This window comes from Leishmania infantum, chromosome 29 (assembly GCF_000002875.2).
Source record: "Leishmania infantum JPCM5 genome chromosome 29".
NCBI classification, from domain to species: domain Eukaryota; phylum Euglenozoa; class Kinetoplastea; order Trypanosomatida; family Trypanosomatidae; genus Leishmania; species Leishmania infantum.
Window position 1 is genome coordinate 30,261 of NC_009413.2, and position 27,028 is coordinate 57,288.

At 59.9% G+C, this 27,028-nt stretch overlaps 6 protein-coding genes across 6 annotated transcripts; all 6 read right to left on the minus strand.

Moving 5' to 3' along the window:
- Positions 1–155: 155 nt before the first annotated feature.
- LINJ_29_0110 (conserved hypothetical protein) lies at positions 156–7,514 on the minus strand (the record flags this gene model as incomplete). Its single annotated transcript, XM_001466480.1, has 1 exon — positions 156–7,514. One exon carries the CDS (start codon positions 7,512–7,514, stop codon positions 156–158), a length of 7,359 nt encoding a protein of 2,452 aa, XP_001466517.1.
- A 2,801-nt stretch (positions 7,515–10,315) lies between these two features.
- On the minus strand, positions 10,316–13,045 carry LINJ_29_0120 (putative proteasome regulatory non-ATPase subunit; the record flags this gene model as incomplete). Its single annotated transcript, XM_001466481.1, has 1 exon — positions 10,316–13,045. One exon carries the CDS (start codon positions 13,043–13,045, stop codon positions 10,316–10,318), a length of 2,730 nt encoding a protein of 909 aa, XP_001466518.1.
- A 1,183-nt stretch (positions 13,046–14,228) lies between these two features.
- LINJ_29_0130 (conserved hypothetical protein) lies at positions 14,229–16,721 on the minus strand (the record flags this gene model as incomplete). Its single annotated transcript, XM_001466482.1, has 1 exon — positions 14,229–16,721. The coding sequence occupies one exon, from the start codon at positions 16,719–16,721 to the stop codon at positions 14,229–14,231; it is 2,493 nt and encodes an 830-aa protein (XP_001466519.1).
- Positions 16,722–17,689: 968 nt separating this feature from the next.
- On the minus strand, positions 17,690–18,703 carry LINJ_29_0140 (DNA-directed RNA polymerase I-like protein; the record flags this gene model as incomplete). Its single annotated transcript, XM_001466483.1, has 1 exon — positions 17,690–18,703. One exon carries the CDS (start codon positions 18,701–18,703, stop codon positions 17,690–17,692), a length of 1,014 nt encoding a protein of 337 aa, XP_001466520.1.
- A 1,358-nt stretch (positions 18,704–20,061) lies between these two features.
- Positions 20,062–22,143, minus strand: LINJ_29_0160 (conserved hypothetical protein; the record flags this gene model as incomplete). Its single annotated transcript, XM_001466484.1, has 1 exon — positions 20,062–22,143. The coding sequence occupies one exon, from the start codon at positions 22,141–22,143 to the stop codon at positions 20,062–20,064; it is 2,082 nt and encodes a 693-aa protein (XP_001466521.1).
- An 829-nt stretch (positions 22,144–22,972) lies between these two features.
- Positions 22,973–24,682, minus strand: LINJ_29_0170 (conserved hypothetical protein; the record flags this gene model as incomplete). The annotated part of the gene is made up of 1 exon (XM_001466485.1): positions 22,973–24,682. One exon carries the CDS (start codon positions 24,680–24,682, stop codon positions 22,973–22,975), a length of 1,710 nt encoding a protein of 569 aa, XP_001466522.1.
- Between the last annotated feature and the right edge of the window lie 2,346 nt (positions 24,683–27,028).

Below are 27,028 nucleotides of genomic sequence, written 5' to 3' on the forward strand. Positions count from 1 at the left end.
GATCGCCTCACGGTTCGTCCGCGGCCTACGCATGACGATTAGAGGAAAAAAAACATGCAACAAGGACAATGCGCATCCCCCTCCGCACACACGTCGCGGGCGCCAAAGCAGAAGCCAAAGCAGGGCGTATACACAGCTTACCGCCGCAGCCCTTTCTACATGCCGCTGCTGCTAGCGTGGTCATTCTCGTCGGGATGCTGCATAGCCACCAAACAGCACTCGATATCGGTCACCGCCTTCAGCACTAGCGCGTAGTCTTCAGGGTTCTTGGACATGGCCTCCATCTTCTCGCAGGCCTCCAGCTTTGCACGAGCGAGAGTGCTGAGCGCCCGCACAGCATGAATCACCTCAGGGTGGTCTCCCATGACCGCGATCACCTCCTTCATGTACGCACCGGGCGGCAGCTCCTTTGGTGAGAGGGCTTTGCGGATTACTGTGATCAAGGCATCGTTGACGGGGGCTTGGTTCATGGCCTCGCGACGGCTGTTCAGCATCTCCTCTGCAGTCTCGAACGGGTTGAGAACTACCTGATGCGTCTTCGCAATGTCGATGGCCGACGTCGTGGAGGGAAAGGAGCGCTCCAGTTCGTAAGTGTTCACGCTCATGCGCTGCGTCATAAGGTCCAGCTTGCGACCGTCCGAAACCTCGTCGCGGCTGCCGACGTTCACGGTATTCTCAAAGTAGCTGATGTGCATAGACCGGTCGAAGCCGTCAGGGGGCACGCGAGTGCCCTTGGCGAAGTACGGCTGCGCCTCGCTCACTGTCACAAGGCAATGATTTGGTTGACGGTGCACGGCAGCAACGCGCTTGCGCTTCGAGTCCGGCTCCGGCAGGGCCGGCAAGGTCTCTGTCAAGTCGTCTGTCAGCAGCACCAGCGATGTGTCAAAGAAGAGCGACTCCACGTACGACCTCGCGTAGTTCTTGAACTCTTCCAGCGTGGTGGCGGTGGACATCTTGTAGATGCGGCGGATCGGGTTGCCGTTTGGCAGCCCGCGCGGCTTCTCGCCTACCTTACTGTCGTTCGCGTCCTCATGCAGCTCCTTGCGCGACTTGGGCAAAGTGTGGCGTTCCATGCGTGCCCACAGGAAGAAGTAGCGACTGTTGTGCCGCTTCGACTTGGGCTCTGCAATGGCGGTACACCAGGTGGACATGGCCATGTGCACCACCGACGATCCTTTGAAGTCGCTGACCGCCATCAGGTACTTGTTCGCAATGTCTATTGTCTGCAGCGAGTACTCGTAGTACTGGCCTTTGTCCTGAAACTCGGCCGCCTCCTTCAGCGCCTTCACCTGGCCCTCCATGGAGAAGCACATGTCGTCGGGGCATGTGTACAGCTCCGACACAATTGCGTACACCGTGTCTGCGGGAAGCAGCGCATCCACCTCGGGTAGGATGCGCACGTAGTCGTGCCAGAACACGTGCGAGAGAACCTCAAACGGCATGCGGGCCCCCTTCGAGTCTTTCCCTTTGACAAAGTAGAACACCTCCGTGACGCGGAAGCACAGGGCAGCAATGAACACCAGCACCATGCCAGCCTCCAGGTAGTCGCTGTTTGCCCTGTGTGCGTCGTGCAGGCGGTAGAGCCACTTTAGGGCTTCCTTTAGCGCGTTCTGCCGTAGGAAGTTTCGAAAGACCTCAAAATACGCCGTCGCCCTCGCTTCCTTGAACTTCATTGAGTCGTCCATCTGCAGACGCAAGACATCGTCGAAGAGGCTGAGCACCGTCGCCGTCATGGCGGTAAAGTCGCTAGAGAAGCGTGGTGGCTGTTGGTCTGGCACGTTCGACTTCTCCAGCAAGTAGCGCGAGATGGGGAGATTGCGCTGCACGCTCATAACCTGGCCCTCGACCTTTTGCCTGTACTTCATCTGCGCATCACCGCCAGGCGCGTTCGAGTCGTCCTCGTAGCGAGAGGCGAAGTCGCACGACGGCGCCGTGTAGTTTGCCTCCTCCACCTTGGCCCTCTCAATCAGCTCGTCAAACTGAAACTCGATGAAGCGCCCAGCAAGGCGCAGGTCCCTCACGCGCGACTCGGCCACAGAGACGAGCGCGTTGGCAGTCAGCGACCTGATCTTGGACAGAGAGTTCTTCCAGGAGAAGAAGGCCTGGCTCATCAGCAGGAACGTGCAGCTGGCCGAGGAGCGAACATACTGGCAGCAGCTGCTCATGAGACGGAAGGTGAGCAGGACCATGCCGTTCCCCATCCTCGCCTTGCGGCTGATGATCTCCGGGAACAGCTTGCACACCACCTCGTGCATCACAGCGGAGCTCATTTGCAGGGATATGGTGGAGTTTCCCAGGTTGAGAACGGACTCCAGCATGACAAAGAACGGGAACACGGCGGCGTTAGGGTTGTTGTCGCGCACAGTGCGCAATATACTCGGAATCTCGTTCAAGAAGAGGCTGCACATTTGCGTTCCGATTGCAGTCACAAAGGTTGTGCTGCGCGCCTCCCACGCCCGCCTCTCCTCCACCTCCTCGTTTGCCGCGTCCTTTGCAACGCCCGCGACGGGGCCGGCGGCACTCGAGGAAGCGGGGGCGGCGGTGTAGCGGAAGGTCGACTGCGACTCGGCCACAATCTGCATCATGCCAGCGATCACCTTTCCGTCCACCTCTTCCTGCAGCCATTGCCGGAACGTGCTGCGGGGCGTGTAGTAGAGAATCCACAAGCATGTCATGGACAGCTGCTGCTTGTCACGCTGAAACACCTCAATCGGTATCTTGTCGTTAGGCTGCGTAATGGCCTTCCAGTGCGGGCCTAGGTTGCGCACCAGGGCGAACAGCTGTGCCGCGATGCAGGTGAGATTCTCGCTGGGAGTGCTTGAGTCGTTGGCGAGGCGACGCAGAAATGAGTACAGCACGTCGGTGGCGATCGATCGCGTCACACGGTTCGGGTTGATCATGAGAATGGTGAACGAGTGAACAACAATGCGCGTGAGGAAGACGGGGCGGGCCGCTCCGGCGGAGGGCAGCAGCAGGTAAATCGCATCCGGGTCCTCCAGCACGTACTTGAGGAAGTTGGTGAGGCTCTCAAAGTTGCCGTCCTCCTCGAAGTAAGCAGCGATGCGCTCGTAGATCATCAGCACGCGGCCACGGTCGGCGTAGTGCATCAGGCTGCGCACAAAGATGGCGACGTGGCGCACAAGCTGACTCTCATCGAATGTTGACAGCTGAGACAGCGCCACAATGCAGAGCTCCGCCACGGCGGTGTAAAAAGACGAGTGGAAGAGCTCCTGGCGGGGCACTGTCGGGTTCTCGGCTCCCCAGAGGTACATGGACCGCAGAATTGTGTCAAAGAGAAACCACGACAGATTGCTCATCTCACGCAGGATACTGCGAGCCGGCGGCGGGGCCTTGCTGCCACGGGCAAGACTAGCAGGGCTAGCAGGTGAGGAAGAAGGCGCGGAAGTGCCGCTCTTTTCCTTCGCTGAGTCGGCTCCGATACCGTTTGGCTGCTGCGCTACCATCTTAAGTAGGTTCAGCCATGCCTCGACCATGCCACTGTAGAGGCGACGCTTGTACTCACACTTGGCGCCTTCGTAGAGGGTGTCATTGGACAGGAAGTGGTACAGTATACTTCCAACGCTCGTCTTGGCGAACACTTGCGGTGTCAGACCTTCGCTGTTGTGGCGTCGACGAATCGTGTGCGCTGATGTGTCGTACTGCTGCGCCTTGGAAGTAATCCCTAAAAGGACGTCGAGCATGTGAATGCGGTTAGCCAGCGACACCGTCGCCGAGCCGGAGCCGATGAGGGAGAAGGCGTACGCGGTGAGGAAAGGGTAGAAGGCCAGAATCTCTGCCAACGGAAGCTGCGCAATGAGACTGATCACGTTACGATGCGGGTCGACCTCCATCGCAGGCAGCTTCTGCAGCGCGCCGCACTCATCGAGCACCTTGTCGTTCTTCCTCATCTCTGCAATCGAGGACGGGCACTGCTGGAAGACAGATGCAATGACGCGGTTGGATGCGTGAACCGTTGTCTTGGTCTGACTCGAAGCCTTGACAACGCCCTCGCCGTTATTGAGCAGGAAGTTCACGGGGGCCTCAGCAAAGCTCGTCAGATACCCGCCCGCGGCCGCGACGGCTGCCTGGTCATACGAAACAAACTTGATGTCGATGCTGTCGCGCACCTGCACAACGCCGTTCATCATCAGTGGCACAGCGGCGTAGCCGATTTTAAACATACGTGGCTGCCCAGGCGTCGGTGGCATTTTCCTCTGGCATGTGGCGTAGAGGGTCATGAAGATGTGGTGGCGGTCGGAGAGGTTTAGCGGCAGCTGCAGCTTGAACTCGTCGCTAAGCACCATGTCATTCGAGTTGTGTACCGAGGACGACCACGCCGTCGTCTCCATCGACAGGTTCGACAGCCCGCGCCCGTAGATGCACCTGATCGCGCCCTCCTCCGAGAGTCCGTCGTCCTTGTCCTTCACACAAAGCTGAAAGACGTAAGTGTGATGCGAAGCAGGGATGCTGCGGACGAAGCCGGCGTACATCACCTTCAGCCTAGACACGGAGAAATAGTACACGTTGTTATATGTCGTGAAGTAACCGGAGTTGAGGATGGGGATGCAGCACGGCGAGTAACGGTAGATGACCGGGCGAGCGCCCGGCAAGTCAGGGTCTAGCAGACTTACCTTCGACTCGTTCTCCTCCGGCGGCGTCTCTGGGTGGTCGGAGGGAAACGCCACTTCGTGCCTGCTCAGATCTGAGATGGAGAAGACCATGTCCACCGGCAGCGCCTTCTGAGCTCCGCGCCAGCGCTCGTCCTTCATTACCTTGAACACGTCTTCGTTAGAGAAGGCCTTGCGGTAAAGGCGATCGACGGCAACCCTCGGAAGCAGGTGGTTTGCCTCGTCCTGGAGCGGAACCGAGTTCCAGCCTAGCTCCTCCAGCACGTCGGACACTTGAGTCAGCAGCAACGTCTCCTGCTTCATAGGTGCAACGTGGATCTGCTTGTAGCGGTCTGCGCGACTGTACAAATCAACGTAGGTGTCGTACTCCTCGCAGCAGGGTCGGTACACACGCATCACGAGGTGCAGCGTTCCCTTGAACTCGTTCGGCACAAAGGCGACAACCTGATTCTTCTTGGCGAGCTCGCTGCGCTCCTTTTGAGGGTAGAAGATGTCCAGCTCGGAATCGAAGTAGAACGTTTCGGAGACCTTTACCTTCTGCCGCTCTGTCCAGCTGTACAGCGCGGCTGCGATGACGAGAGGATCGGTGCTTGCTCCATGCAGCTCTATCACTCGGTTGCTGATCTTCGTCGCCTTGATGCAGTACACAAAGCCTCCGGTAAAGGTGCGCATTGCGGGAACGGGTTTGCGGGTGTCGATATCGCTTACCCACAAGTTCGCTGCCGTCGACTCGGTCGCCGCTTCATCCGCCGCCGTGCTGTTCTGCTGCGCGCGCTCCCACACCTGGATCGGGTCGCCGTACGAAATCTGCGAGACAGCCTTCCGTACCATGGCATTGTCGCCTCTCATCAGTTGCGCCTTTGTCAGCAGGCGCTCCGTGGGAGCGTTGTGCGGGTAATCCTCGTCGTCCACCGTCAGGGTGTGATCACTCAGCACCTCAGACTCGAAGTAGCACTTGAGGGTGCTCAGCGAGCGCTCGCCCGGTTCACATGGTCGCTCGCGGTCTGCGTTCGGCTTCCGAAGTGGACGCTGGAGGGCGATGATCGTCTGCTTGGCTGAGAAGAAACCCAGCTGCACCTTCCCGTGCGCCGGCACCTCCCCCGTGACCTCTCTCGGAGGAAACAAGCACTTGCCGGACTCGCGGATGGTCCCGTATCGGTGCACTTCAATGCAGCTGCGCCGGATCGCATCCTCTGTGAGCCCGTGTGCTTTCAGCTCCGCGGACAGAGCCTCCTCAAAACTCTCAAACGGCGCCTCTTTCGTTACGCGCGGCACGTAGTAGACTTCTTCCTCCGTCCGAGAGAGGATGCCGTTGTCATTCCGGATGGCTTCCAGGGTAGACAAAGAGTACCGGCTAACCGTCTCGGAGGCAGAGTCTTTAGAGTTTGTGCTTCTCTCGCTTCGCATGTCGCGGTCGCTCACGGACGGACTGCTCGTTCGGTAACGGCAACACCGCGAGTCATGCTGCTGCACCCCGTGCTCCTCCTCAGCATCTGCACCGGTGCCCCCCTGCTCCGTGTATTCATTCTGCCAGCGGGCGTCGCCTCTGTGCGTCGCGCTCGCGGAGTTCACCGGCTTCTCATCAGTATCACTCACGAAAGCGGCAACAGCGCTGTGCTGCTTCAGTTTCTCTGAGAACTCTCCCATGACCACGGCGCGCGCCTCACGAAGAACCTCCTCCAGACCACCAGCCTGCTCCTCAGCTTCGCGACGCGCCTGCTCCTCAGCTTCGCGACGGGCCTGCTCCTCAGCTTCGCGACGCGCCTGCTCCTCAGCCACGCGACGGGCCTGCTCCTCAGCCACGCGACGCGCCTGCTCCTCAGCTTCGCGGCGCGCCTGCTCCTCAGCCACGCGACGGGCCTGCTCCTCAGCCACGCGACGCGCCTGCTCCTCAGCTTCGCGACGGGCCTGCTCCTCAGCCACGCGACGGGCCTGCTCCTCAGCTTCGCGGCGCGCCTGCTCCTCAGCCACGCGACGCGCCTGCTCCTCAGCCACGCGACGCGCCTGCTCCTCAGCCACGCGACGCGCCTGCTCCTCAGCTTCGCGGCGCGCCTGCTCCTCAGCTTCGCGACGGGCCTGCTCCTCAGCCACGAGACGGGCCTGCTCCTCAGCCACGCGACGGGCCTGCTCCTCAGCCACGCGACGCGCCTGCTCCTCAGCTTCGCGGCGCGCCTGCTCCTCAGCCACGCGACGGGCCTGCTCCTCAGCCACGCGACGCGCCTGCTCCTCAGCTTCGCGACGGGCCTGCTCCTCAGCCACGCGACGCGCCTGCTCCTCAGCTTCGCGGCGCGCCTGCTCCTCAGCTTCGCGACGGGCCTGCTCCTCAGCCACGCGACGGGCCTGCTCCTCAGCTTCGCGACGGGCCTGCTCCTCAGCTTCGCGTAGCGCTTGAATCTCGGCACTTCTTCTCACCTGCACCTCCATATCAATTCGGGCTTCCTCGTCTGTCTCTCTCCTCGTCATTGCTGCCTCGTCATCGCGAAGACGTGATGCTTCTTCCGCCTTCTCGCGGTTCTCCGACTCACTGCTAAGCGACGCGCGAACCACGTGACGATCATGGGCTCCAACGGGCCAGGAAGCGTTCTGGGGCTGCTGTAAAGAGTCGTAGACAGCACTCATTTCACCTTCATTGGCCGGGCAGTTCGGTGATAGCTCCAGAGAGTCACGCTGCTTCTGCTGCTGCTTTCGGCGGAGGCGCTCTTCGATTTCACGCTGAATCCGGTCCACCTCTGCCTTCCGGGCCGCCTCCATGGGATCGTCCTCGATAAAGCTGAGTTCAAAGGGCGGCGGGTTGGTGTAAGGATCGCGACGATTCCCCTGCGATCGACTGATCTCTGCCTCCATCTCCATCATGATCTGGCGCTCAATGTCATTGTCGGTGCTCATTGCCGATGTTATATCCCCTGCAAGCCGCAAGGAATCGCTGGGACAGTCAAGAGCGGGAGCACAAAAAAAAACAACAAAGGGCGGAAAGTCGGGAAGGACTTGTTGGACCGCACCGAACAGAGGCGTTGCGCACACACACACAACTCTTGCCAGCAACGGCAGTCGGCCCAACGCAATATGAGTAGGTTCGAGGGGGAGGGATGGAGCAAGCGGCGCACAAAAATACTATGACAGAGAGAAAGCAAAACAAAATGTGAAGGAAATGCACTAAGGTAGCACAACTGCTCGCTGCTCGGTGGAGGAGCAACACACAGCGCGCGGCACACACTGCCAGAACGAATCGGAAAGAGAGAGAGGGGAGGGGCATAGGTGAGAAGAATGGTATCCATGTATTAGGTTTGCTTTTCCAACGTGTCCGTACACTGCCACAGAGCATCAAGCCAAACGCCGCGCGACCCATCGGCCTGTCACCGGGCCCATCGCGCGGCTGCAAAGCAGCCGTGCACACGCCCCACAGCGATGCGCCGACCTGGTCATCGGAGAGCACGGCCCCTGCTCCATAAAGATAAACTCTACCCACCCCCACTATGCCGGTCCCCACCTGGTGCATCTCCCTCACGGTGGCACTCAGGCGTCACACACCAGCACGCAGTGCGAGGGGCCGGCCGCCATATACGTTCCAGTCACGTCGACACCTCGCCTATCGTGTGGATGGCGTGAGCCTGTGTTCCCTGTCGCGGGGCGCACCGACGCAGCGCCATCCAGGGCATGGCCGCCGACATCAGCAGCGGTGCATCTGACTTCCCCACGTCGTGGGCACTCGGCCCTGTGACCACCAGAACTGGTCCGGCATATGGCAAGGATAGCGGCTGCTTGGCTTTCTCCCACAGTGAGTGGGGCGCTACTAGACCCTGGACACCGGGCTGAGGCGACGCCCCTCACGGAGGGGAAGGGAGGAGGGGTGCAGTGTTCGGAAAGCACAATAAGCAGAAGAGAAAAACAGCAGCGACAGCAAGCAAAAGGGAAAAAAGCGAAGCGGGAGAGGGGGGTCGCAAGCCCACGCGGCGGCGTCAAGTTCAAGTCGAGCCACGCTCAAGCACGCGGACACAAGATAGCGAGCGGGCGAGGGAGGGAGGGAGGCGAAGAAGACACGCAAAGATGGGCCGCAAATCACGCCCACACAGACGTGTGTGGGCTACTGGACAAATGAGATATACAGTTTTGAGGGCTCGCTAAAGCAAAAGAAACAGCGAGAAGGGAGTACGTCACACACTTATGCTCTTGCGCGCGCCGCCCTTTCGCGGCGTGAAAGCTGTGCTGTTGATCCGTCTGCAGCCGAGCACACCGAAGGCACGGCCTCCTGGAGCGGGGCAGAGGATGAGGAAGACGTGAGTCAGAGCGGGCGGAAGTGAAAGACGCACACCGCGTCGCACAACAGTAGAGCACAGAAAGAGACAGTCGCGTGTCAGAGGAAAAGTGAGATGGGTAGAGAAGAGGGATCCGCCGAAGATGATTCTTCTGATGCCGAAAGCGGACGATTTGGGTGTGCTGGTCTGGGCGTTTGTCTACGCGCGCCTGATGCCGCAACCCGCCTGCCCTTTTTTTTACGTTTGGTGCGTTCACCCGTTGGAGAGAACTCGCGTGCTGCATTCCACGGCGTGTGGGCCGCCGCGAATGTCGCCTACGGAGAAAGATAGCGAAGGAAATGATAGCAGAAAGTAGTTTAAGGAGCAGCCACGGCAGAGCTAGGCACGAACCACGACCCCGCGTGCCGGCGTGCTGCTCTGCGTGAGGTGGAATATCGCACCCGGTGGGAAAGGACCGGCGCGACAGCGTCGTGGTAGACACTACGCACACAGACAGGAGGCACAGTCCGTGTGCGGGTTGGGAGTTCCCAAAGACATCACAAAATGTGCACGAGTCCGAATGCGCGAGAAGCAAAGCCGTAACCTCCTAGCCCACCTCCCGAGGAGGAGAGGGCGAGAAGACAAGCGCATCGAGACATTGAATCTGCGCCTGCTCGCTGCGCTTCACCAACGGCGAAAGGGAGGGAGGCATACCTGGGTCATGCCCAACGCGCGCCACAGCGAGGGGAAACACCTGCCCATGCAGATGCATCTCGTGCGCCAACAGTGCGACACCCACGCACCTTCCTGGCCATCAAAGCATGTAGCCCGGAGGGGGTGGGGTCTATGCTCCTTTGCGTTATTGCACTTCATCTCAGTCTTAGCGCACACCTCCGGCACACACCACCGCCTGACATAGATGCCTTGAAAACATGAAAATAGTAATAAAATTCGAAAAAGAGGAAACCACCCGCCGGCGATACATCAATCGGCGAGACACACAACCGCACGCACGCAGCGGCATGATGGAGGCAATCACGCCCACACGCAGGGATCCGTCCCAGTCGGCCAAAACAAAGAAACAAAAAGCGCTCGTCGAGCAGGGAAGTGCGGCCGCTCGACGGCGTCATCGACCCCTATAAGTTCAGGTGGGAGGAACGGCACTGCCCCCACCCCCTCCACACACACACACACAACAACACTTTCCCTCTTTCGAAAAAGGACGGACGGGCGAGTGTCACACGCGCACCGACGCCTGCTCCTCTGCTTTTCCATTTCCACCCTCGCCGACGTAGAGGGGGCGCGCCCGAGCCTCTCCGCCGCATGCCGAAGCGTGCTCGCTTGCGTGCACCTCATAAGACAAAGGCCCACGACAACAACCACCTAGGGGCACCGAGAGAGAAGAGCAGAGTTACGGAAGGTCCGTTGAGTGCTGCCGTGCAATGCACACAAGCTCTACTCCGCCTGAGGCCGCTCCTTGACGACGCAAATACCCTCCAGCACCGTCCCAACAGGCACGTACTTGACGTCAGCGCATTCCACCTTGTCTGTCGCGCTGAGAAGCACCGGTGTTTTTTGAGTTTGAAAGCCGGTGATGGTTTTCGGATTGCCCGGCAGGGCCACCGTGTCCACCGGCAGACCGACACGCACCAACACCGAGTCCACAGGCTCCATGTTCTCATTGACGGCCATCATCATGCGTGGGCTAATGGAAGGGGTAATGGCGTAGAACATGTAGTGGCATTCACCAAGCAGCGTGTTTGACAGATCCAGAGAGCTGTGGAGCAGGCTCAGCACACCCATCAGTGCCGTCATGTTCACCACATTGCTGTCATTCTGCAGGCAGGAGAGGGTAAGGTGGCCCTTACCCATCGCGCAGAAACCTTCGGCCAGGCGCACCGCAAAGGTTGCCCCGGCAAAAATGGGTTTCTGATAATAAGAGGAGAGGCTGTGCAGCTTCGTGGCGACGCGGGCGTTGTTGCTTCCAGCCGCGACGATGCCCATCGCCGTAATGGCGTTGGTGGCCGTCGGCAGGTCCGAGTCGTGGGCGAGTCGGTTCAGCGTCTCCACAACCGGCATGTTGGGGTTGCCAGCAGAGAGGAGGGCGTAGACCAGGGGCACTGCGCACCGCCCTGACATGGGATCCTTGCCTTTGCTAACGGTATCCGCCAGCAGCGAGTGAATGATGGCCCGCTTGGTCATCTCCATCCCGAGGTCCTCGCCGACCGCCACGAGACCGATACCGAGCACAGCCGCCGCCTTGTGATTCAGTGGCGCCGTCTTCTCCTCCTCCGGCTTCGCTGCTGCCTCCTCGCTCGCGTTGCCCTCCCTTGACTCGTCGTCGTTCTTCTCCTCGTCATTCTCCGGCGCCTCGTCGTTCTCAGCAATGACGTGGAAGAGGCTCTGGATGACGACGACGTTGCCCGTGGCTGCAAAGGCGCAGCTGCGCACCACGATCTCCGTGTAGCGCTGAATGGCCACCGGCAGCGCGCGCGTGGCGTCGAGAAGGGTGTCCGCGGCCTCCTGGCGACCCAGGAACATGCAGCCGAGCGCCAGGATCAGATACCGCACATATGGCTCCTTCAGCTTGTTCTCCGGCACCTCCATTAGGCAGTTCATCATCGTCTCGGAGATGTCCTCATCGGCAGAGGCCACGAACACGGTGGCGAGGGCGTAAGCCGCCATGCATTGCACCAAGAGTTTCTGCTCCGAGTCCGCCAGCAACGGGATGAGAAGCTCCTTGACGTCCTCCTTGCGCGTTCCGGCGTAGGCGTAGCCGAGGCCGAGAATCGCACCAATAGCCACCTCTGTCTCTCGCGTGTTGATCTGCTCCGAGAGCAGCCCTAGCGCGGGGTCAAAAGGATTCTTCACGCCACACATGACGATGCCAGAAGCGAGGCACGCGCCAGCCTTCACGTAGGTGCTCTCAGAATAGAAGTACTTGTCGATCTGCTGCAGGCCCTCCGTGTGGTCCCACAGGTGCAGCAGGCCGAGGGCAGCCGTGGTGGAAATGATGCGGTCCTCGCGCTGATCGAAAAAGAAGGCTGGGGTGTCGGAGAGGAACTTGTCTGTGCCGTAGCCGCAGTTGGCCAGTCCACTCACAAACGCGCAGACCAAGTTGTTCTGCAGATCTTTCGGACCGCTCTTCTCATCCGGGGACATCTTGAACACCTCCTCCAGAGTCTTAGGCGCCATGGAGTCGAACTCCTGCGCCGTGTGGCGGTAGAGCTGCGAGAGACTCATATTGCCATTCGCGTCTTGCAGCAGCTCGTCCTCCTCGCTATCCAGGTCAAGGAAGCATTTCTGCCTGGCACACAGCAGCGCCATCTGCAGACGCTCCGGCTTGCTTTTGCACTCGCTGAATAGTTCCGCAACGAGGTCGCGGTCGTTCAGCCTGAGGGCGGTGAGCGCGGCATCTGGGTAGGCTTGCATCTTCTTGTAGATGTCGTACACCGTGCGCAGCGCCTCACTGTCCGAGGGGCGAGTCAGGTACTTGCTGATTGCCGCGATATAGTTTGCAATGCGCTTGTAGTTCGACGCCTCGACAAGGGGCAAAATGCGCGTGACGCCGTCGATCTCCATCAGTAAGTCGATCGCCGTCGCTTCGTCTTGGTGTGCCAGCATGTAGGAGACGATCTGGTCCACGAAGCCGTTTAGGTGCTCGGTCGATTCCTTGCTGTTGGGCCGCTCGCGCCACTCCTCACCGATAGCGCCGGCGAGAAAGCGGAGGTACTCGTGGCCCCACTGCGCCAGGTCGTTCTTTGTGCCCTTCAGTTTATGCTCCAGTAGTGTGCGGCCGCCGTTGTTGGGCTCCAGCGTCATGGAGATGAAGGAGAGGAGGTCGTGCAGGCGGCGCGAAACAGATGGGTTCTGAGAACTCTTGAGCGCCGCCTCCAGCTCCGGATACAAGGCGCGCACGTGCTTCAGTGGTGGTGGCACAGCCGCCAGACTGCCGCTGCTGCTCGTTCGAAGCAGATCCACCAGGCGCTCCACCGCGATCTTGGCGATGTCGACGTCGCTGTCTGCGGCGCGCGTCACAAGCAGCTCCACCTCCTCCTTGATGCGCATGTCCTCCTCACTCATCTTGTGTTCGTTCTCCTTCTTTTTCTTCTCATTGATGGTGGCATCCTTCTGCGGGTCCTTCGACGGCACATCGACCGCCACCTCCTCCCCCTTGGAGCCCATGGCAGACGGATCTCTATGAAACGGGAGTGTGTCAGGTAGGGAGCTGCAGAGGTTGCGGTAGTCTATAAGAAGACAGTCACGCTCTCCTCGAAGCGGTGATGATGCGCCGGGATGCAGAACAGTTCGAGTGAGGGAGAGAGGCTGGGTGGATGTGCGCGAGAGATGAGTATGAGTAAAGGAGAGGCGTGATATGGAGTGAGCCGCAAATCACACATGCACGCCTGACCAGCCCCCACGTAGACAGCGCATACACAGCGACACACACACACACACACACGACAGGGCAAGCAACAGTTTGCGGAACGAGAGACAGACAGACAGACCGAGTGTGGCACGTGTAGGGGGGAAGCTGGCGGAGATTGGCAGTGTGAAGGGCTGCAACTATGAATCCTTCTACAACTGCACCATCACACACGTTAGGAATGGGCTCAACGAGGGGGGAGGAGCAGAACAGAGCGGAGGAGACACGGAAAGAGGGTAGAAAGGCGAAGAGCATGCCTTAGCGTGAAGATCCTCGTGACCTTGTGGAGATGCGGCAGCGCAGGCGGAGGCATCCACGGCGGTCATGACGGCATGCACAGAGAGAAAGGTCCACCGCGGGTGTGCGTACTCAGAGGAGGCGTGGGTATGCGCACTGCACCGGTGTTTGAGGTTTGGTTTGGTTTGTCGTGTCTTTTGACTGCGCTGCACTCGACTCGGCGTGCGCAACGCCAAAGCGCCTGCCGAGGTGGCGGGGGCGGGTACACACGCGGGGCCCACCCCCCACCCGTGCGCGTGGGTCGCGTGGGAGAGGAGAAAAACGCATCGTCAAGGGAGTGCCACGGAGAGGGTTCGCACACACGCAGGACGGCACAACGCGCAAGGTCTGAAGAAGAGAAAGCGCCATGCAACGGCGCTGGCGCAGGGGAGAGGCAGGAGGAGGAGTGGGAAAGGCAGGACAGCGTACCTTCACTCAGTACATCGTAGGAGAAAAGAACAGAAGAGAGCGAAACAAAGGCATCAGCGCCCCGCACACGACGGCGTGCAGACGCGCAAAGAAAAAAGGAGCACACACGTGACAGAGTATGCAGAGGTGCGACACACATTTCTCACCGTCCCTCTGCACACAGCCGGCGGGCACACACACACACGCATCGCACCGCTAACAGCGCCGCCGCCATCTCCACTCGAGCTCACCGTCCTCTCACGTCAAGAATTGCGAGAGCTGCCGGACGAGGGAGGAAAAGTATACGCAGTTGCTGTCAGCCGAATGTTGACCTTGGGCGGGGAACTGCATGTTCAGGAGCGCCTGAAACTCCGTTATCTGCTGCACCACACGTTCCTCCTCAGAGCCGACTGACAGCACACCGAGGCAGTTGCACAGCAAGAGGTTGAGGAAGTGGAAGACGATCCCCGACTGACGGTTGCAATTGTACGTCAGCCCTCGGTTGCAGCAGAGGGAGAAGAAGGAGGAGTGTCGGATGGAGGAGATGTAGGGATTGTACAGTACGCCGCTGTACACGTACACGAGTGGCTTGCCGGTGTTCTGGTTCACGCAGGAGCCGCTCTTCTCGTCCCATACGCTGCCGCTAAAGACACGGGCGAGCGCATGCGCGGAGGCCTGCGTGGTGAGCCCAAAATCTACGTCCACACCCCACAGCCGCGTCTGAGGAGAGGAGGCGTTGCCCTCGGCATCGACTTCGGTGGTGACCACGAAGTCGACAGACAGGTAGCCCATAATGTGCTTGCGATACGCTGCCTGGCCCAGGCTGAGAGAAGCGCCGCGCACCGCCGTGTACGGCACACTGGAGCGGTACGGGAAGAGCGACCCCATCGAAGTGAGGGCTGGGGCCAGAAGCGGCTCCACTACCGACTCTACCCGTACCTCCCCGGACGGGGCAACAAACATGTTTGCGGTGATGGAGGTGCAAAGGCCGGGCAGGACGGCCTCCACACACCCGCCCACGGCGTCAAACATGGCTAGGTACGCCTCCCAGTTGGGGTAGCTGCTTGGGTGCACGAGCCGCATGCGCTTCGCTCCGTTCATCTCTAACTCGTGAAACACCGCCGCACGCAGCCCGGCAGAGGATGCAGCGTCGACGGAGTCAGACGCCGAGCCCTCATTCTGCAGAGAATTGAGGCGGTTCACGTCGAGGTATGCGTGGCCTTGGCTTCCAAACTCGTTCTCCAGCTTGACCAGCCATCGCTGCACTGCGCGGCGCCCAACGACGAGGCCTGCCAACGAGTGCAAGAGGTCCGCTCTAGAGCGCAGCTGTGCCGCGCCAGGAGGTGTCAGAATGTCCGCAGCCGCGAGCAATCGCCTGCAGCCGCTCTTGGAGCCGTAACCCTGCACCAGATGCGGCTCTGACGACAGCATTGGTACGTTCAGCTGCGTGGCCAACGTAAGCTCTTCTTCTCCGACGACGCCGGGTAAGATGTAGGCTGGCTTGCCGGTACACAAGGCAGAAAGCAGCTTTAAGAGACGCGGGGAGAGCAACACCATGCGAGTAAGACTCATCCCAGCAGGAAGACGCCGCACGTTCTCGGGCACCACGAACGTCAAGCGGCTGGCAACGTTCGACACGCCGTTCTCGGCAAGCAGACTCATGTAGTACTGTTGAATCTCCGTCTCCGGCTTCACCGGCACCACAAAGACAAGCTGCACATGTGGGTCCGCTAACATGCTCAGCCGCGTTAACTGCCCCAGCTGCCTCGCCTCGTAGAAGGGCATCTTCTTTGCTTGGTACGTCGGATACGAGAGAGAGGGAAGGTGTACGATGATGCGGCGGCCCTCCTCAATGCGCGGCCACGCAGCCTTGAATTCCCTCATCGTCTCCTGCCACTGCGTCATGCGGGTTTCGCGTATGGAGCGAATGGTGCGACGCGTCATGCGGTGTGCGCGGTACATGGCATACTGTCGCTGAATGGCAATAGCGGCGTGGGTGCCGATCAGCAGGTGGATGTAGGCAATGCGCTGCCGGTACATGCGCCACGTGGCCTGCACCTTTGTAGCCGCCACTTGGTGGCGCTTGGGGCCGTAGCGGTAGGGACGAGACGCATCCATGAGCAGCGGGAGCACCTCTTCGGCGTTGTTGATGCATTCCAGCGTCTCCGTCGCGGAGATTAAGTCGGGCGCCTGATAAGAGGCCAGCTGGGCGAGTCGCTTACCATCCACATAGGCCAGCTCAACACCGTAGCTCCGCAGCATCTCCTCCAGTACCTCGATGAGGCCGTCTACCTCGCCCCAGCTGGACGCGTAGTGTCGCTTGAAGGAGGCAAACTCGGGCGTGTTGCGGAGCGCCTTTCCCTTGCGTATGATAAACTCGTGCATCGAATACCAGTCGAGCAGCTCGGTGTAGGTGCGCGTGTCCTCTCGCGCGGGACCAGTGGCATGGAGCGGGTTGGCTGCTGCTGCAGCCAATGATGTAGACGGGCCTGAAGCAGACTTCAACTGGGGGCTGGCTTTCGGAGCCGCCCCAGCATGCACGGCGGAACGCTGCAGGCGTCTCTCCTGCGCCTGCGCCACATCCCAGTCCTGAAGCTCGTTCAGGCCCAGGGAAGGGGGGATTTTGGCAAGTTCTTCCATGTCCAGCTTGTAGTCGTGGACCGCGTTGAAGCCAGAGTTCTCGGTCATGATTTGTGGGCGGCACTGTCGTTTGTCGGCTGCCCTGTGCAGCTGCATCCGATGCGACCGCATGGGCCCGTCCGTCGTGAGCAGTGGCTCTAGGTCCGTTTCCGGGCCGATAGCACCTCTCTCCAGCAGCTCTAGCAACCCCTTTGACTGTCCTCTTACACCCGGCATCCTGCGAGCCGCTCCGACGAGGGGCGCTCCGCCCCTCTTCGACAGGTTCGGCAGACGCGACGATGACGGACTCACACGAGATGAAAACGTGCGTGGCGCCTCCATCGCTGCCTTTGTCGGTGGAAGAAAACCAGAAGAATGTCAGCGAGCGCCGGGGGAAAACGAGGAGGTGATTCGACGCGCCAGCGCCACTCCCAACTGCGACAACAAAGAAACGCCCTTTTTGGTAGAGCTCCTGCTGTTGGAGCGGCTTAAGCAGCTACACGGGTGCACATGTGCCAGCACACACGCACACACACACACACGTGACCACAGCAGCGCAGAAGCAGAAAAGAAGAGGGAAGAAGAGTGTGTGGTGATATACGTGAAACAGAGTACCAACAGAGATAAAGAGCGAGGCATAGGTCGATGCACGGCGTGGCGTGGAATGCATCGTATTTCCCTTCTCAACCGTCGCACCGGGAGGGAGGATGGGAGCAGGGGCAAAATGGCTCAGACCAAGAGTGAGGGGACGCGGTGCGCAGTAACACCAATGCTGGGCACGTAGGCCACAGTGAGGGTTGGGCTGCCGGGAGAGGAGAGAGGGTAAGTTGACGATTCTCACCTCCTCCTCTCTGTCCGTCCTTCTCGTGTATGCAAGTATCCTTGGGCTGTGGCGATTGTGTCGTTGGAGGGGGAGGACATTTTATGGCATGCCTTACACACGGGCCTGGGAGAGCGCCCCAGACAACAACCAAAAAAAGACGCCGGGACAGACACAGAGGCAGCGCGCAACACGCCATGCAATCCGCGGCGTTGGGCGGAGCAACCCGACCTCTTCACCTTCTACGCTACGCTCACCGAGACGTGCAATCGCGGCACACTTATTGCATGGTGAAATCAAGGTTGTCCTCCTCCGCGCCCTTCCGCACGGCATCCGCGTTTGGCACCACCGGGGCCGTCGTGGACTGGCCAATCGTGCGTGTCTTTACACCGTCCGCGTTCGGGTCCTTCATGAGGCCCTCACTCACCCGTTGCAGCTTCCTGCGCACCACCGTCACGGCATCGTACACAATCTGCAGCACCGGTAGCACCCCGGTCGACTCCACTGTGAAGGTGAAGTCGAAGTAGCCCATCTTGTTCTTCTTCTGCCGCACAAACACGAGCGGCTCGGGAAGCCTGTCGAACGGGGGCTCCTGCGACGTGCACTCGCGGCAGAAGATGCAGGCGTCCTCGTCTTGCACCTCCACCTGGCCAGTGCGCTCGACAAACCGAAAGACGTTCCGCGGGCAGCGGGCCACCCACTCACGCGCTTTCGCCTTCCCGAGGGTCTGGAACCCGTTGGGGTTGAGAATGATCTCAGGAGCGTAGCGCATCGCCACCGTCGCCACTGGCATAAACTTGGCGTGCGTCTTGGCAATGTTCTTACGAATTACGACATGCAGATCCAGCACCTGGCTGCGTCCCAGCGTCACAAGCCAAATACCATGCTCCTCCGCACTCACCGGGTACACCTCGGCGTCATCGATCTGCAGAGAATCGCCAATGAACACCTGCTTGCTATGCTGGTTCGGCGGGCACTGCACCTTCAGCGAACCAGTAATCTGGCAGTCTGGGCACCCGCTCCCGCCACAGCCACAATCTTGCGGAAAGTTTAAGCGCTTCGCCTTCTCGGAGAAGAGCGGCACAAGGCCAAGCCGGTGAGCGATCATTTCATCCGGCAGCACCGACGTGTTCTGGCGGATCGTCACATACTCAATGGCGAGCGTCGGAATCTCCGCCAGCATGACACGTCGCAGCGCGTTGGCAAAAGAGCTGTCCACCTCGCTGAGCTGAAACGTGAGAGTCTCGCCCGCGGCGTGCTCGTTCTTCACGCACTCGACAATCTCCAGCTTCATGGCCTCGATCGCAGATGCACACAAGCGAAAGCGAAGAAAGCCACGGCGTACGCGCGGTTGGCGTTCGCGCCTCCTTTCCCTTCTTCGGCAGCGCGTCGCACCTGCTGAGTGTGCCGGCTGACCGCTGGTCGCGTCTCCCCTGCAGCCTCACTCGGTCGACGTCACGCGAAGAGAGAAGCAACAGAGCGACAGCCTCTAGATAGCACCGGCACGGCAGTCTCCGATAGGGTGTGCCGCACCTGTCCTACACGCTTGTTTAGGCGAGCGCCACGCACGTACTCGAGACAGGGCCTTGCCTGCACAGCCGGAAGGCAGCAGCAGCGTGCAGCGAGCGCTTCGAGGAAGAGGAGAAAGGGTGGCAGGTCGGAGATGCGGCTGTTGCGAGTGAGCAGAGAACTTGCAAGAAGAGTACAAGCAGCCTTCACGCAGCAAAAAAAAAAACACGCGAACAGCGAGGGAGATGCAGGTGCGCACACGCAGAGTGCGACAGCGTCCGTGGACGTCTGTCCCCGTATCAGCGCTCGCAGTGGACGTTGGCCGCCGCTGGGCGTCTCTCTCCTTTTTGCTGAATTCCACTTCTCCTGTAATTTCTCGTGACGCCGCCACGGAGAGCAGCAAACGTGCGCAACAACATCGTTGAGAGTGCCACGGGACGAAATAGAGTCAGTGAAGACGTCCATACGCGTGAGCGGTGGTGCAGCATACAAAATAGAGAGAGAGAGAGACAAGATCCAGTGAGTGAAGGTGACCGTGGGAAAAGACGATCCCCAGCGGTGCTCCTGGCACGCGTGAAGGAGGCAGAAGCGAGCTACCCTTGCGTGACGAGTGAGCAGAGGGGAAGGTCTTTAAGAGGGCCACTCAGCAACAGGCAAGCCTCCCAACCGCTCCAGAGAAGATATGCTCGTCCCGCGAAGCAGGAGCCGCTGAAAGAACTGTGAGCAGAGGCACTGGAACGCGCGCGCGCAGACGCAGAGTTTTTCCCTTCACTTTTGCAAGTGTATGACGGACAGTCAGCATCCGCGGCGTACGCGGCAGCCGTCGCTTCGCTTCGAGTTGGCTTCTTTTTTTTTCTGCTTCGTTGTCCTTGAGCTTCGAGGCATGCGCCTCGCAAACGCGAAATGGAACGGAGAGGAGAGAGAAAGGTTGGGGGAGAAGCGATGATATCAGGATACATAAACCACGCACACACACACACCATACACTCAGGCACACAGGCCTTGTAGACACAGATGGAGAGACACACATATGCAGGCACTGCTCGGCTAGAGTTCTATGACACGGGGTACCGGAGGGATCCAAAGAGAGGGAGAGAGACGCACACGCGACGGCGCAGCACACAGTTGCCGCTACGCACCGTCTCACTCCTTGAGTGTAAGGTAGAGTTTTTTCAGCTGCCGTGCTTCCCAACGAGCGGTGTTGCGCGGTGATGTGTCCTGCTTGGACGGATCAGGGTGAATGAAGGCGAAGATCTTCTCGCCATGCAAGTCGGCCTGGTCAAAGAAGAAGAGGATCTCTTCGAAGGAAGAATCCTTCAGAGAAACCATGTGTTTCGCCAGGTTCATGGCCAGCGCAAGGAAGCACCTCTTGGCGTAGAACCACGTGTCTGTCATGATCTTACGGTCGTAGGGCTCCAGCGACTTGATGATGCGGGAGATGCCAAACTCGAAGTTCCCCTTGGAGCAGTAGAGGGTTCCGATAACCAAGTTCACAATGCACAAGTGCAGCGGCTGCTTGGAGGGGTCCTCGTAGGTCAGCCGCTCCTCCGCTCGCTCGATGCGGCGCATGATCTCCTCCGCCTGCTCATTTTGCGCGGTCATGATGTACGAAACGCACAGGTTCGCGAGCACAATAGCGCTGCAGTTCAGAATGTTCTCCCGGTTCGCCTCCACCACAGGCGAGTAGTACCGAATCGCCTCCTTGAATTTCGTCTCCTGCATGAAGAAGACATGCGCCACGTTCTGCTTCCATACGTCGTTCTCGGAGCAGAAGTCGGCCGACTGGCGGAAGAGCTGCTCGACCATCGGGTAATTCTCCATCTCCCAGTAGATGTTCGCCTGCGCCATGAGAACGGGAATGTACTCCTCCAAGGTGGCGTCGTAGGTCCGCACCGCCGTCTTCGCGACTGCCGCGTCCTGGCTCTGGTCAGCCTCCTGAATGCGGCGCGTCATGTTGCGCAGCTGCTGTACCATCTTTTGCGCGAGAATGTCGAACTTGCGGTACGCCTCCGCCGGTGAAGTCTGGGCCGTGATGAGACCATCGAGGAAGTCGTAGAGCGATTGATTGTTCTGCGAGAGGTACTGCCACGCAAGGTGTGGGTTCTCGGCGAGCACGTCCGCGGCCAGGTCGTAGTACTGGTATTTGCAGTAGAAGAGAAGCAGATTCTGAAACGTCTCTGGCGGGAAGGGCGGGTTCTGCAGGAGAAAGTTGAACTTCTTGAACGCGTTCGTCGGGTTCTCGTCCATGTTGATGAGAGCGGTGTTGTGCAGCGTGACAGGGTCGAGCTCGGCATCGGTGCGGGGCGGCATATCCGTAAGTGCCTCCTTGGCGGCCTGCATGTTCTTCGAGGCATACTCGATGGCCGCCTTGAGGTTGAAGGCTTCGATGAGGGCGGTCTCCCTCAGTAGTTGTGTGTTGCCCACAGAGCGCGCCTCGGCTCCCTCGGTGTTCGTGCCAATGTTCAGCTCCGGGTGCCCCTCGACGCCGCGGTCGATGATCTCAGCCAAGTGCCGCAGCGCCGGACCGTACTGCTCCATCTTGTAGTACATGAGCGCCATGTTGTACGTCAGCGCCGCCGAGAAACCGACGGCGTTCTGCGCCTCCTTGAACTTCTCTAGCGCCTCCTCGTAGCTGCCCTCCTTACTCAGCACGCAGGCGCGCAGAACTAGCATGTCCGTGTCGGTCTCCGGGGCCTGCTCGAGGAACGACTTTGTCTGCGGGATGTCCTCCTGCTCATACGCGATGGCAGCCTGCAGTTTGTTGAGTGTGGTCTGATTTTGTGGTGAGGTGATCAAGGTACACAGACGGTTGCTCTCGGCGTAGGCGCCGGCCTTGTAGAGGGACTGGGCGTAGTACACCCGGTACTCTTCAATGTTAGGGCAGATCTTCGTTAGCTGCTCGTAGAGACTGGCCGCCTCACCGTAGTCGCCCATCATGTAGTAGCAATATGCCATGAGCGACACGGCAGCACGGCTGCGCGGGAACTCCTCCAGCTGTGTCGCCAGCAACTCCACGGCCTCTTCGTACTGGTGGTCGCGGATGTAGCCGTATACGGTGGAGGTAAAAGTGCCCTCCTGTACCTGCGCCTGGATGCGGCCAAGCGTGGTGCCGCCACCCATCGTCGTCGTCGGCCGCATAGACCCAGCATGAGAGGAGCCTGTGGCCGAGAAAGCCATCCCCGTCGGCGGCGGGGCCATTCCGGTGGTGGGGCGCATAGACATCATTCCGTTGTTGTCGCAACTGGGGGATCAGACAACGGATATGACGCCAAGAGAAACGGTCAGAGAGTCAGAGGGTGGAGTGGTGGGGCAGGTGGGCGGTGCCTGCGTGGGCTGGCTTGTGTGTACAACTATATACCGCCTTCAACTATGCGGGCTGAAGGGATAGCCGAGGCGCAAGCGGGAGAGAGGCTGTAGAGGAGAGACGTCGCACGACGGGAGTGCATTGCGCGAGGGCAGCCAGGTGCAGCGTAGAAGGCAGACGTGGGCAAAGAAAGGAGGAGGGAGAGAACAGTCGCACGAGAGAACACAAACGCAGATGAGCGTTGCACGTCAATCACAAGAGCGAGAACGCAGACCGCCACTTGGTGATGCGTATGGGCCTGCATCGCGGCTCTCGAAGGTCGGGTCGGCGTGCAGTATCTGGCGTTGTCTTGCTAGGTTGACGCCTTTTGCGGGCTGCAACTGCGCTCCGTCAGTGTCGCTCTCGCCCTTGAACCCCCACGCCGCTCCCCGTCGCACTCCCCTCCATCGATCTGTGCCCACACTTCTTACGCGCCCAGAGGTGGCACGGGGCAATATACCGCTTAAGTGCGCTGCATAGTACACACATAGAGGAACGAAGAGAGCGGAACTAAGGCGCACGCGTTCCTGTCAGCTGTTTTGCTGACTCTTCGCCCACTGACGGGCTCACGCAGCTTCCGTTTTACATTGTGCACACTGTAAAAACTCCCACACACCCGTTGGCTGCAGCCAGGGTAAACCGTCGAGAGAGAAAGAAAAAAATACAACAGAAAGCAGCGCCGCTGCTCGCGATGCGGTGAGAACGGCCGCCTCATACGAGAGCCACGCACTGCTCGTCCTTGCGCTTGCGGGTGGCCATTTGAACGAACAGAAGGTGCTTCCCTTCCAGGTTGTAGTACCGGTGCCAGACAACCAGCATCATAAGCGCCACCCCACACGTGTGCAGGCTCAACAACGCAAGTACTGTGGAGGTCACGTTCGCAGTCGCCACAGCGGCAGGGAACGCACTCGAAAACGACCCCCGCTCCAAGGCCAGCGCAGCTGCGGCCCTCTGCACCGCCGAAGCAGCCTGGGTGATGGTGCTGTTGCCAATGATGGCGGGTGGGGCCAGCACGACACCCTCAAATGCATGCGTGAAGGCGAGCAGCAAGACGGTTGCGATGCGGCTGAGTGACTCCATCGGCGCCGCAACCAAGGAGCAGAGTCGCCTTGTCCAAGACGCCATCGGAGTGGCGCGGCCGAAAAGAATAGCATCCTCCTCCACCACATCCTCCTGCGCTAGCTCAAGCACGTCACGCACGCTGTCGAGCAGCAGACGCAGCAGCGTGAGCAGAATAGCACACAGCCAAATCCCGGCACTCGAACTGGCTGCTGTGCTGCCCTCTCCAAGCGCCGGCGCAACCGCCACGCCGACCGCTCCCCTCGTGAAGAAGGCTGCTACCAGCGATACAAGACCCAGCGCACACACGCCGAGCAGCATGACGAGCACGAGGCGTTTCTTTCCCACCGCGCCGGCGCTTGCGATATGCATGGGGGCAAGGAAGGACGGCGCTGCGACGACAAAGGCCAGGATGGTCGCCCGCGCTGCCGCCGACAGGCGGGGCGCACAGCCCAACGTGAGAAGCAGATGAAAGAAGCCAACTACCACTGCATGCGCGTAGCAGTGCAGCGCACGTACGACCAGGAGCGCCTTCATTGACCGCCGCTGCCACGTCTGCCGCACAAAGCCTTGGAACTCCATCATTGTCGCGTCGCCAAACCCGGAGACAGAGCGCGAGCTGAGGCTGCACTCTTCTCGTGTCGCGTTCGGTGCTTCCTCGTCATGAGAGTTGCACCTCCACCGTTGCAGGCCACTAAAGGCGCACACGGCTGCGCCGCTCAAGAGAACAAGGCACCAGTGGAACCCGCGAAGGAACTTCCTTTTTGGAGAGGAGCCGTCGTACAGCAGGGCGGCGACAAGCACCACCACAGCAGCGCCACCCGATGCCGCACGTGACGCACGCTGCACCAACCTCTCCTCCTTCGGTCGCTGGGTCGCCATTTCGCGGGCTAACTTCTGAGCGAAGGCGGTGCAGTGATCGGACAAGACACCGACGACTGCGGTCGCAAGCGTGAAGGACACAGCTGACGGAACGAGTGGAAGTCGCAGCACCCACCACGACAGGCCAAACGCTAATGCAAAACGATGCTCATTCGACGCCGAACGCTGCCGTGGTGTCAGTCGCCACACCCGCGCGACTACAGACGAGAACGCAACGAGGCCAGCTCGATCAAGGACACTGCCAACCATGTACACCAGCTGGGCGGCAACGAGAACACACAGGCCCAGCTTGGAGATGCGCAAGCGCCATTCACGAATGTCGGTGAGACTTGTCTTTTGCCCTTTGCGCGTATCCACGATAAGCAGAAAACCATGTACGTAGTACTCCATGAAGAGCGCCGAGAAGACGACGTGCAGCGACTGCACAACGAAGCTGTGCGTCCCGAGCAGCACAAGGCCTCGCCGCGTGCCCGCGGCCATCTCGAAGAACGGGGAGGGTAGCGGAGGAGAGCAATTAGGAAGAGGGAAGGTGCCCGGGGCGCGAGAGGAGTCGTGAGCGCGTCTCTCTGCCTGCAGGTCCTCCGCAAGAGAGTGAGGGAGCGGCGGATCAAAAAGATTTGTGTCCTCCACTTTGGAGGCCAAGATGCCGCGGTTCCGTGCAAGTGTATGCGCCTGAGTCTCTCACGGTCTCTGCCGCATACGCTGATGTCACCCCCTCCCTGTGCACGCCGCCGACGGCGAAAGATGTGAGGAAGGCTTCACGCGAGAGACAGGGAGGTGGCAGACAAGATCGCACGACAAGCGGGAGTCAAACAGTGTAGCGAGGCAGAGACACAAAGATACGCCCATACCTGCACATGCAATTGAGCGAACGAGGCAACTCCGCGGCGGCCCGAGACACGGGCACCCACACGTACACGCGCACGGATACCAAAAGAAAAAATTATGTACGTGCACACATGTGCAGGCCCACGGGACCCCGGTGGACTGTTCGGAGACACAAGCACGTGGGCAATGAGAGGAGCCAGGGAAAGCGAGGCGAAGAAAAGCAGCAGAGACACGTTGCAGAGAGGGAAGGAAGAAGGTGGGGTAAGAGGTGTACGACACAATGAGAGTGTCGCACTCGCGCAGATGTTGTCGCGCCTCGAAAAAGCGAGTCCCCTCCCCCGCGCCGAGCGGCTCATGGAGAGAGAGACAAGCAAACGGGGGAGCACTTGAAAATGGAGGAATGCAAGGCGGGCCTGATGAGCCTGGGGCCTCCTACCTTTTTTTGTATGTGTGTGTGTTTAGCAGCCTTTGAGCATACCAAGGCACACCCACGCGCGCACAAGCGCGAAGAGCGGCGGCATCCAGGGCGCAGACACTAGGAGAGACGGACATCAAAGCAAGTAAAGGTATGCACACAAGCAGACACGCATGCATAGAAATGTGCATACCTGCATACACACTCATGGACACCTATATCTACATGCGGGTCTGCGTGTATCGATGCATGTGTACACTCGAAAGAGGGGGAGGGGAAGGAAGGGGCGCAGCAGAGCGAGCACGCAGTGGCAGGGCGCACGCGATCAAGCAGACGCGCCGATGTTTTCCTCTCTTTGATCGCTGGTGAAGGCACCTGCGTATGAGCACCCTCATTTCTTCGCCAGCGTGAGAGACAAGATAGTAGAGGGGGTAGAAGGGGTTGCACCGGGGCCCGTACCCGGCTGGCATAAAGCGCGCCCATTACACAAGAGCGCTGATACACGCATATGCCTGTGCCTGTGTGGTGCCGAGACTGGGGAGCCACCCGTCCTTTCAGCTCCCTGCCTCACCTGGTGGAGAGGCAAAGAGGGCGAGGTCAGATGGGTGGATCCTGCTCTGGAGACAGAGACAGTAGAAATAAGAAAGGGGCCGTGAGGTCCCTGGTACTGCTCCTCCAATGGACTTGAGACGAGGCATAGCAATGACTGGTGCAATAACGATCGCTCCGGCACAGAACAGCGAAAGGAAGAAACTCGATCGCACCCCCCCCACCACCACCTCCCTCCCATCTCGTCGCACCGTTATGTCCCCGAGACCGGCGTGCAGCGACTAACGATGAGGACGAGCAAAGGACAGGGATCTTGCGTCATTTCTTCCGCAAGGATGGGTGCACATTTCCTTGCTGGCTCAGCGGGAGGTGAGGAGAGAGCGCGCGAGTTCATCGTCAGCATTCAGTGTCCAAGGCACGCCTGCACCATAGCGCCGGTGCACATGTCTGTCAGCGAGCGTGGCGAGAGGGCACACATGAACACACACCACACGACAGGAAGACGCAGGCTCAGAAGAGAAGATCGTCCGCTACAGCCGCGACTGTTCTTGCCTTGGGAACACTGTCAACGTGCACCTCTGCGTAAAGGGGGGAGCCAATGTAACGAAAAGGGAGGACGGCGCCGACGTCCCCACCGCCGGCAGAGGCACACACACACACAGGCACACCGTCGCGTGCAGGCTACGGGATCAGCCTTCGTCTGTCTTTGTGCTCTGGCACCCAGAGCACGATAACGGAGTGAGCATCCTGCACGAGCGCGTGGCGCAGGCCGCCTGAGCATCGCCCGAACTTACCTTTCTTCGCATTGAGAGATCCAAATCCACCCGCCCCGGCCTGGTAGACCGAATCGTGCGAGAGGCATGCGGGGGTGATTGAGGCAGGGAAGGGAGAGGCGCTACGCACACGAATGCCTCCCGCAGGCCTTCATCTGATTTGCCCATTGCTGCTGCTAAGTGGGTGATTGCCTGAACATCTAGCCACGCCAAATCTTTCTGCTGTGGCAGCCAGCTTGAGGGGGTGGCCGCGCCCTGGCC